This window comes from Trichomycterus rosablanca, chromosome 12 (assembly GCF_030014385.1).
Source record: "Trichomycterus rosablanca isolate fTriRos1 chromosome 12, fTriRos1.hap1, whole genome shotgun sequence".
Lineage (NCBI taxonomy): Eukaryota > Metazoa > Chordata > Actinopteri > Siluriformes > Trichomycteridae > Trichomycterus > Trichomycterus rosablanca.
In genome coordinates this window covers 2,783,582-2,795,000 of record NC_085999.1, presented here as the reverse complement: position 1 = coordinate 2,795,000, position 11,419 = coordinate 2,783,582, and the positions used below count along the sequence as shown (strand labels likewise).

General features: G+C 42.6%; 1 protein-coding gene across 1 annotated transcript in view; it reads right to left on the bottom strand.

The window, feature by feature from the left end:
• Positions 1-11,111, bottom strand: part of mcm3ap (minichromosome maintenance complex component 3 associated protein) — a 34,514-nt gene extending 23,403 nt beyond the window's left edge. The window contains exons 1-5 of the mRNA XM_063005447.1: positions 9,611-11,111; positions 6,860-7,095; positions 2,712-2,796; positions 1,101-1,251; positions 1-127 (exon numbers count right to left, since the gene is read on the bottom strand). The exon at positions 1-127 is cut by the window's left edge and continues 76 nt beyond it. Of these exons, the coding sequence (XP_062861517.1) occupies positions 1-127; positions 1,101-1,251; positions 2,712-2,796; positions 6,860-7,095; positions 9,611-11,084 (2,073 nt within the window). The 5' untranslated portion in view covers positions 11,085-11,111. The remainder of the gene's footprint in view (positions 128-1,100; positions 1,252-2,711; positions 2,797-6,859; positions 7,096-9,610) is intronic.
• Between the last annotated feature and the right edge of the window lie 308 nt (positions 11,112-11,419).

Sequence of the window (11,419 nt, the reverse complement as noted above, 5' to 3'; positions counted from 1 at the left end):
GGGCTGAAGGGATGAGGGCAGGACGGCCGCCGGTCGCTCTACGCTCTGGCTCTCTGCGCTCACTTCCTCTTGAGGTTCGGGATCAAACTGAAGGGTTTTGGTCACTGGGGGTTTCTTGGCAGGAGACCTGAAGACACACAACACACACGGTAACACAGTATCACACACAATAATAAACACATGAATATGGCCTCCGAGTATTAAACTACTGATAATATTGTCACTCGATGCATGTAAGATGCTGTTTGGGATGCAGCAGGTTAATCTTAAATGCTGTGTAAACAATGTCTGCCCATCATTACCATGGATGTAGGTTTGTGATGCTAAAAAGATACCAGATAATTATGTATAATATATAATTAATAAGTAATCATGTGCATTATGTGCAAGAAAGACTTTCCTGTACAGACTGTTAAAGTGAATAACTGTGCTGCTTACTACAAGTGATACAAAGAGTAAATAAATAGCACATGAAAACATGCATTTAATGCGGATCTACCCCCCGTGTAGTCTTAATATTCTGTATACTCTTTTTATCCTATGAGTCAAACCTGACCTGCCTTTAAAACCCAAATATATGAACCTGTCAATCAATACAAACTTATATCTGGGGTCACTGTAGAAAATCCTCACTGATCCCAGATATAAATACCAGTAAATAAATAAGATTGAGGTGATCTTATCTGCTGATAATCATAACACTAAGGTTAAGCCCTTGTGTTTTCATAGTTTCAAGCCCTTTTTACTTGTGTAAGACAGTGTTCAAATAGGAGTGCAGGTAAGAGAACGAGCGTACAGACCTCACATAGGCATATGTAGTGTAGCTGTGATGAAGGATGTGTGTGTGATGGTCACTGGTAGTAGCCGTGCTCATTTTCAGCAAAACCTTTCTTCAAATGTGTAACTTTATTAGCGATCACATCGTGCCATGCAAGAGTAAAGCATACTCTGTACTAAAGTGAGCTTTTACATTTTGAGTTTAAGAGCATGCACAAAAAAATAAACTATCAATTCATTTTGGCTCGAGAATTAGAGAAACCGATCAGAACAGCAGACAAATGGTTTAGAAATGCATAAGCAACCAGTTAAAATTTTTATACCCTTTAGTAAGATCGCTGGAGGTGCTGGCGGTCGCAGATACAGGTAGTGGTTTTCTCATCAGAGAGAGCTGGAAGCCCTCTGGCCTCGACTCTCCCTCTGCACTAGCGATGTCTTTCACCTCCGATGGTCGTTCTTTTATCTCGGTTGTGCCTGAACACGGCACATGAATAAATAAATCATGACTGCGTTTTTAGAATACTACAACATTAAAAAAAGCAATACATTTGAATTAAAAGTTAACTTCGCCAGTTAACCGACAATTATTAGTCGACTGGTAACCAAAAAGAAAAAGAATCCCATTAAAGCATTGGTCCCCAACCTCCGTGCTACAGACGGGTACCGTGGGTCGTTATTACCGGGGTGCACAGAAAGAATAAACTTTTATTAACATCCGTCTCTTCCTCTTGATGCGTTTGACACTAAAAAGGTCACACTCTAGTATTTGCTTGGACCGCCTTTAGCTTTGATTACGGCACGCATTCGCTGTGGCATCGTTTCCACAAGCTTCTGCAACGTCGCAACATTTATTTCTGTCCAGAGTTGCATAAATTTTTCCCCAAGATCTTGTACTGATGATGGGAGATTTGGACCACTGCGCAAAGTCTTCTCCAGCACATCCCAAAGATTCTCAATGGGGTTCATCACTTCAGCCGCCTCTCTTCTTACCCTGATGCGCCCATCACTCTGGAACAGGGTAAATCTGGACTCATCACACCACATGACCTTCTTCCATTGCTCCAGAGTCCAATCTTTATGCTCCCTAGCAAATTGAAGCCTCACTGACGAGTGGTTTTCTTAAGGCTACACAGCTGTTTAGTCCCAATCCCTTGAGTTCCCTTCGCATTGTGCGTGTGGAAATGCTCTTACTGTCACTATTAAACATCCCTGAGTTCTACTGGAGTTTTCCTACCATTTGATTTCACCAAACGTTTAAGTGATCGCCGATCACCATCATTCAAGATTTTTTTCCGACCACGTTCCTTCCTTCGACCACTTTTTAATAATGCGTTGGACAGTTCTTAACCCGATTTTAGTAGTTTCAGCTCAATCTCCTTAGATGTTTTCTCTGCTTGATGAATGCCAATAATTCGACCCTTCTGAAACAGATTAACATCTTTTCCACGACCACAGGATGTGTCTTTCCACATGGTTGTATAGCAAATGAGAAGCTACTCACTGCATCAGTTAGGGTTAAATAACTTGTTGCCAGCTGAAACATAATCACCCATGCAGTAATTATCCAATGGGAGGCTCTTACCTATTTGCTTAGTTAAATCCAGGTGGTGACCCTTTTTTTTGGCCAGGCAGTGTATATATTGTACATATATTTCCAATTTCCCAAATGTAATCCCTCTGCTGCTTGCACCACCCCTGATCAATAAGTTAATAAGGTAAAACATCAAGCAACCCTTATTTTGTACTGTTTTTAATAAAACACATGTAAAACGTTTACAAATCAGGGCTTTCTGTATTTATTTACTTTCAAACTACAGTCCAAACTTTTTTTGGAATGGGGTTTATTCAGAGTAAATAGAAAAAGATTCCCCGGCTAAACCCTGCTGTGTCACCCTGTAATAAAACATGCAATGTAAATCATTACAAACTCTTACCTTCCCGTTTCTTTCTCTGCCAAAACATTTGGATTTTACTTCCATGGAAATTAGTCCCGTTCTTTTTTGCCCGCGCTGCAGACGCCTGAAAAAGAAGTTTTTTTGTTTGTTTATAAGAATTTAACGTCATGTTTTACACTTTTGGTTACATTCATGACAGGAACGGTAGTTACTCATTACACAAGACTCATCAGGTCACAAGGTTATATCAAACACAGTCATGGACAATTTAGTGTCTCCAATTCACCTCACTTGCACGTCTTTGGACTGTGGGAGGAAACCGGAGCACCCAAAGAAAACCGGGGAGAACATGCAAACTCCACACAGAAAGAACCCGGACCACCCCACCTGGGGATCGAACCCAGGACCATCTTGCTGTGAGGTGACAGTGCTACCCACCGAGCCTCTTATGACCAGTAATAACTAAGAGAGGTTTGGTGTCCCTGGGTTCAGGTTTTATACACGTTTACTGAATCCACACTGTTTTGTCACTAGATGTGTTAGAAGCCCCGGAATGAGACGAGGGCAACAGTTGTGTTTTCTGTATAACTGGATATAAAGAATGAATGAAACAGAGGCTTCACGCTCAAACCCTCAGATGTGTTTTGATTTAGTACGATTTAAACAGAACACTTTTGGAGACGAACACAGTTATTCTCTTCTCACATGAAATAAACGTTCAGTACAAAACTTATTTCAGTCTTTTATATAGGAGCGCAATACAACATGTATTACACATACGCATTTTTGGTGATACATGTTGTTTAGAAGTGCCAGTGCATTGACCACACAGCAGTGGTCACTACTGCAGCAGCAATAAGGAGAAACCCTCTAACCTTTTCTCCCTCAGACACGGTCAACTGTGTCTGCTGCACATACGGTCACACGGAAAGCTTAAAAATATCAAAGACCAGCAAATGTGTTTGTTATTTTTATTAGGACCTTGTATAGAAAGAGAGATACACAGCATTGTATACAACAGCATTAAATGTATTCATTTAAAATAAAGAGCATATATATACTGTATATACGTTGTTTATTTTTAAATGACTGTATGTAAAGCTGTTGTATCAGTGTTTATATGGGAGCTTCTATCAGGATTTTGCTGCTCTCTGAACATTCTACTGCTATTATGACATCATCACAGAGCTCCTATATAAAAGCTCCCGGTTCAGTTCGAGCTTCATTTGGACCGAGCGACGATCAGAGACAGAGAGATCAGAGAGTGCTGAGAGCTACTACAACATCCTTCTTTAAACTACACTACCCATTTCTGAAGTTTTAAAGTACTCATGGGTCAGGCCCAGAGTCCACTTCACAATCAGTCTGAAAAGACTGAAAAAACAAACGTTTGTCTATTTGGCAAACGTAAAAAGCAAAAGAACAAGGCTGCTGCTGCCTGGATGCCCGGCTGGATCCTCAGCCTCAAGAAAAAGAACCGAATTACACCAGTTACTGATGAACACGACAACGTTTCCAGTTCTGGTAAAACCTCTCTCACCAAGAAAGAGGAAATGATTCTGGTGATTGAGGACCTGGAGTTTACATCTGCTCAGGCAGTCCAGCCAGCCGAGAAGCAGAGGAAGCTGATCATTACAACTGCTCAGGTACACAAGTCAGCCAAGGAGCTGGAAAATATTGCTGATCTGGCAGAAACACCAGCCGAACAGCTGGAAAATACATCTGCTCAGGTAGATACACCAGCCGAACAGCTGGAAAATACCTCTGCTCAGGCAGACACACCAGCTGAACAGCTGGAAAATACCTCTGCTCAGGCAGACACACCAGCCGAACAGCTGGAAAATACCACTGCTCAGACAGACACACCAGCCGAACAGCTGGAAAATACCTCTGCTCAGGCAGACACGCCAGCCGAACAGCTGGAAAATACCTCTGCTCAGGCAGACACACCAGCCAAACAGCTGGAAAATACATCTGCTCAGGTAGATACACCAGCCGAACAGCTGGAAAATACATCTGCTCAGGTAGATACACCAGCCGAACAGCTGGAAAATACCACTGCTCAGGCAGAAACACCAGCCGAACAGCTGGAAAATACCACTGCTCAGACAGACACACCAGCCGAACAGCTGGAAAATACCTCTGCTCAGGCAGACACGCCAGCCGAACAGCTGGAAAATACCTCTGCTCAGGCAGACACACCAGCCAAACAGCTGGAAAATACATCTGCTCAGGTAGATACACCAGCCGAACAGCTGGAAAATACATCTGCTCAGGTAGATACACCAGCCGAACAGCTGGAAAATACATCTGCTCAGGTAGATACACCAGCCGAACAGCTGGAAAATACCTCTGCTCAGGCAGACACACCAGCCAAACAGCTGGAAAATACATCTGCTCAGGTAGATACACCAGCCGAACAGCTGGAAAATACCTCTGCTCAGGCAGACACACCAGCCAAACAGCTGGAAAATACATCTGCTCAGGTAGATACACCAGCCGAACAGCTGGAAAATACATCTGCTCAGGTAGATACACCAGCCGAACAGCTGGAAAATACATCTGCTCAGGTAGATACACCAGCCGAACAGCTGGAAAATACCTCTGCTCAGACAGACACACCAGCCGAACAGCTGGAAAATACCTCTGCTCAGACAGACACACCAGCCGAACAGCTGGAAAATACCTCTGCTCAGACAGACACACCAGCCAAACAGCTGGAAAATGCCACTTCTCTTGCACACAAACCAGCCGAACAGCTGGACAATACCTCTGCTCAGACAGACATACCAGCCGAACAGCTGGACAATACCTCTGCTCAGACAGACACACCAGCTAAACAGCTGGAAAATACCACTTCTCTTGCACACACACCAGCTAAACAGCTGGAAAACACCATTTCTCTTGTACACACACCAGCTAAACAGCTGGAAAACACCATTTCTCTTGCACACACACCAGCTAAACAGCTGGAAAACACCATTTCTCTTGCACACACACCAGCTAAACAGCTGGAAAACACCATTTCTCTTGCACACAAACCAGCTAAACAGCTGGAAAACACCATTTCTCTTGCACACACACCAGCTAAACAGCTGGAAAACACCATTTCTCTTGTAGACACACCAGCTAAACAGCTGGAAAACACCATTTCTCTTGCACACACACCAGCTAAACAGCTGGAAAACACCATTTCTCTTGCACACACACCAGCTAAACAGCTGGAAAACACCACTTCTCTTGCACACAAACCAGCTAAACAGCTGGAAAACACCATTTCTCTTGCACACAAAGCAGTCGAACAGCTGGAAAATACCACTTCTCATCCAGACAAGCCAGTCAAACAGCTGGAAAATGCCGCTGCACAGGCAGACAAGCCAGTCAAACAGCTGGAAAATGCCTCTGCTCTGGCGGACACACCAGCCGAACAGCTGGAAAATGCCGCTGCACAGGCAGACAAGCCAGTCAAACAGCTGGAAAATGCCTCTGCTCAGGTAGACACACCAGTTGAACAGCTGGAAAACACATCTGTTCAGGCAGACACACCAGTTGAGGAGCAGGAGAGTCAGAATTCAGATCAGATTAATGATTCCTGGGAAAAAGAGAAATCAGATGAAAAGATGGAGCTGGATCAGGTGTTTTCTAAGGGAGACCAAGACAAGAACCTGGTGATGGGACGTTACGAGATCAACCTGGTTTCCAGTGAAAGCAGTGACCATGATGAGGAGATCCAGAGACCGGAGCTCACACAAAACCAGCATGTAGACGAGCTGATTCACAAGGTGGAGCAAGTGGGTGTGAATCCTGACAAAACCCATTCTGATCCAACTGCTGGTGGAGGAGAGGAAAGTCAGAATGATGCAGCTCCACTGGGCTTTGTTAGAACTGATGCCCAACTGATTGAGGAGCAAAACAAAGATCATTTATTTAGTGTTTTTGAATCAATGTAATTATTTGTGTCTGGAAATCTTAATAAAGCCACACAGCCCTGCAACCTGATTGTCCTGTTATCACATGATCAACAATTTCATTTCTATATGCAACTTATAACCAGTAAATAAATAAATGCTATCGTTAGAAAACATTATATAAAATATATCATGATGGCCTGCAAACATTTACATAAGCTCGTTATATATCAAGCATTTCAAAAACACATTAAACCTAAAATAAGTGAGAATACTGACATGATCATGAAAGTGTACAGTGACTTGATTCCTCTGAGGCTTGCAGTACACTTTATGCACCTTCCCGAAGCCATTAAAATGACTCCGGACTACTTCTCTGGTGCTGAGCTTGGGTGGAATCCCCTTGCAGTTTATAATGGTGAGATCAGTGGGGGACACACCGGTCTGGCTTTCTGAGCTCTCTCTACGTCTGGCTCTTCGAAGTGGAGGAGTCGCTTCAGCTTCAGGCTCGGGAACTTAAACCAAATAAACCAAGTTACTATTTTATAACCTGGATCTCGACATTATACAATGACAGTGTAAAACATATATTGTATTTAAATTATCACAGTCTATATCTAACACATCTTTTCTTTAAGGCAAGGCAAGGCAAAGTTTATTCATATAGCACCTTAAAACACAACCGTGGCTGACCAAAGATACAAATAAATCTTACAATACCATTAAAACATAATAAATTACATTCCTAAAACATAATACATATTAAAACTATTCATATCAGTCACTACACCCCTCAAGCAGTGTTAAACTTCTGTTCTTATCTATGTTCTTTCTAAATACTTCTTCTTCTTCTTCCTCGGCCTTTGTCCCGTTCGGTTACGGGGTCGGCTCTCGGCGGATCATGATCCGCATCGATTTAGCACAGTTTTTACGCCGGATGCCCTTCCTGACCCGACCCTCCCTATTTTATCCGAGCTTGGGACCGGCACCACAATGCACTGGTTTGTTCATCTAGCGGCTGAGTACCTATAGGACAGTTCAGTGTTTCCAATTAGAATGGTGGCATGTTTTTGGACTGTCACTACTGGACTGAGAATAGTCCACCAACCAAAAATATCCAGCCAACAGCGCCCCGTGGGCAGCGTCCTGTGAGCGCTGATGAAGGTCTAGAAGATGATCGACTCAAACAGCAGCAATAGATGAGCGATCGTCTCTGACTTTCCTACCTAGTTGGTCCACCTTGTAGATGTAGTGTCTAATAGAGTGGACAATGCTGTGTCTGATCCACTCATACCAGCACAACACACACTAACACACCACCACCATGTCAGTGTCACTGCAGCGCTGAGAATGATCCACCACCTAAATAATACCTGCTCTGTGGTGGTCCTGTGGGGGTCCTGACCATTGAACAACAGCGTGAAAGGGGGTAAAAAAAAATGCAGAGAAACAGATGGACTACAGTCAGTAATTGTGCTTCTATATGGTGAGTGGAGAAACAAGGAGGTGGTTTTAATGTTATGGCTGATCGGTGCATATACAACAGTCTATTATTACCCACAAAGATTATCCATATGGTTAAGTGTGGCCTTAACCCAAAATAATCAATACATTGATCCATCAAATAGGTGCACCCAGAGCCGTAGATAGAGAGAGTTGCGACACTCCTTGATCTCGCCGCTACGCGGTCACGTGGTTCATGTAACCCTCAATAGTTCCAAACAAACCCGGCGCTGTCATGTTCTCAAATGGGACAGGCAGCAGTGAGTGAAATATTAAACGGCAAATAATAAACATTTGTACAATTTCTGGGTATTTTCAACTGCGTTTACATTTACTGTATCTGCTTTAATGTCAATTTGGTATATAAAGTGGAAGATTGATGTTTATAATGACTTGTTAATAGGTCGTTCTTGTTAACACACAGTACATTATATTAGCATACATTACATAATGCGATATCCTTAAGTAGTAGAGACAATATACAGTATAGACATTAAAGTTTTTTATGTTTTGATTTTTGCATAAACTAATCTCCCTTCACTTTCCTGAGGATTCATAATAATAATCATTTTTGCTAAACACTAAGTCATGTGCTGGATTCATAAGGTTTACCTGCACTGAATGAACAGATTGATAAACACATTACCGTACCAAAAACATTATAGTGCAGGTACATGAAAAAGCATTCATTCATCTCTTATTTCATGAGTGATTAATAATTGATTCCTACATGTAATACATTAATGAATTCATTATGAATATGCACTAGTTCATTTTGTCTAATGTAAGTGGTGGACAAGGTAGACAAACCATGTAGTTGAGTTAAAGTAGAGATATCCAAGGTAACATATTACTCCAGTAAAAGTAGTAGTAAAAGTAAAAATACTCTTTACCTCCACTAAAGTACTAAACTAAATTTACCTTCAAATGTACTTAAGTATGAAAGTAAAAGTATAATGATTTATTGTGGTTCTAATGTTTTATGATCATTTCTGTAACAAGAATCTTGATTAATCAACTCATTTTAGGTGAAAAGACTCGTGTGTCATTAATTAAGCTTAACTGACTAAGCTAAATTGGGTTATACCTATTAATTAAGATAAACATGTAACATTTAGTGCTGAGCAAATGCTAAACAATAACAGTATTAAGTATATTAATGACATTAAATTCATAATTTTTTTAAAACAAAGCAACATACAGCTAAAAATGTTTGATAAGTAGTGGAAATGAATGGGGCTCTATGGGTTGTTTGGAACTATACAGAGCTCCACAACCCGGAAGCTGGGCAGAAAAAATGTCCCGCCCCCTTTCCAACGGTTCCCTATGGGAGTGTCGCCACTCTGTTCTCTCTACCGCTCTGGGTGCACCTAATGAAGTGGGAAGTGAATATATACTACATATCCACAATATTCAGAATTCACTGGGAACCAGTGTATCATGTTATGGTCCCAAGTTCAACCTAGTTGTCAAAAAGTCCATTAGATAGCATTAATAAATACAAACACAAATATAAGCTAAACTCACCAGGCTTTTCCTTCTCTGCTTTTTCTAAGAAATGCCTTATCGGAGCCGAAGGTCTCGGAGGTGTGACCGACACCTCTGCATCAGGACCGGATGGGTCTTGTTTGTGCTCCTGACCACGTTCTTTTTTAACTACATTGGACGATTCCTTGATCAGACCAGACAAGGCATTTCGAAACAGGCCACCTACAAGTTCTCGACTCCTCACCAGGGGCCGCTTGGAAGGGTGTCTCGAGCTGTCTGCTCCACCGGGGGCTTCTGAGGTTTTGGTAGTTTTTATTTGCCCGACATTCGGATCATCTGCCTCTTCCTTACGTTTCATGCTCTTCCCAAAATTCACGATAGTCGGCGCTCCTGAGCTCTCTTCGACTCTCTCTGTGCTCTCTTCAGGTTTCAGACTTTTGTATGAAAATAATGATTGGACGGGTCCACCGAATATGACCTTTTTTGCCTCAGGCTGGGGTTGAGGGACGTTTTGAGAAAAGCTAAATAAAGATGGACTGTTGGATACAGTGGTGGGTTGAGCAGCTGTGGTGGTGGCGCTGCTGCTGTTGTTGCTGGATGGATTAGCAGGCTGAGAGAATCTAAACTGTGGAGTGTTTCCACCAGTCATTCCAGTCTGAGGCATGTTCACATTTCCAAACGATGAAGGTGTGGCCCCAGGCTGGGAAAAACTGAAACCCATAGTGTTAGGCTTTACACTTGTGACAAGTGGGCCAGCAGATTTTCCAAGTCCACCGCTGTCCGATCCACTAGTAACTGGTTTAATTAATCCAAACTGTCCAGGAGCAGGAGACTGAGAGTCAGAAGAAACAGAACCGGCACTAAATATAGGTTTGAAGAAAGGATCAGACTGAGGCTTAAGGCCGACTGTTGTTGTCCCGACAGTCTGTGTATTGGTCTGATTATTTCCAGCTGAGCTCGAAGCTGAAAAGGCAGACGCTTGACCGAAGGAAGGCTGACCGAAGCTGGGCTGAGATCCTCCAGTGCTGATGGAACTGGCAGGCTGCTGCTGGTTACCAGAAGACATGCTAAATCCAGAGGTCTGGCCAAACGCAGGGCTCAATCCAAATGCAGGTTTTTGCGCATTACCAAAAGAAGGAATCTGACTCTGTGCCATAGGAGATGGAGTCACTCCAAACGCAGGTGCCGGTTGGGATGAAACTGGTTGTCCGAACGATGGAGCTGGAGCTGTGGAGAAGAGTGAGGACTGCCCCAAGCCGCCAGTCTGACCGAAGGATGGTGTCTGGCCAAATGATGGTGTTTGGCCAAAGACAGACGCTTGGGCAGAACCTTGAGCAAACACTGAAGGAGGGCTGAAAGCTGAAGGTTGACCAAATGCTGGCTTCTGACCAAAACCAGTGTTTGGTGTGGTGGTGCTTGTTCCTTGCTGATTAAATGCCTGAAACAAGTTCTGACTGGTATTATTCTGTGCCTGAAAACCCTGAGGGCCACCAAAGATATTAGCTGGATTCATTTTTGATACGTATAGTCATAAAATGCAGCCCTGTCAAGTCTATAGTCTGTAAACTATCATTTAACAACAAATACCTAGTTACACTTATACATTAATGCTTAAAAATTAGACAATCGCTATTTTTGTCAACGTTAACTAGAGATAAAGTAACTCGGAGCAAATCTGTTAACAATTCACTTTAAAACAGCCAGTATTTAAAAAAAAAGATTAAACAAGAGGAGCTGTTGATTCTTAATAGTGTTAGCTAGCCTAGTTAGCCTGTTAGCATGTAGCTAACATGCTAACGACGTTAGCTCTACTTCTCACGAAGCGCCTCGCACTACACAATCCTTGCA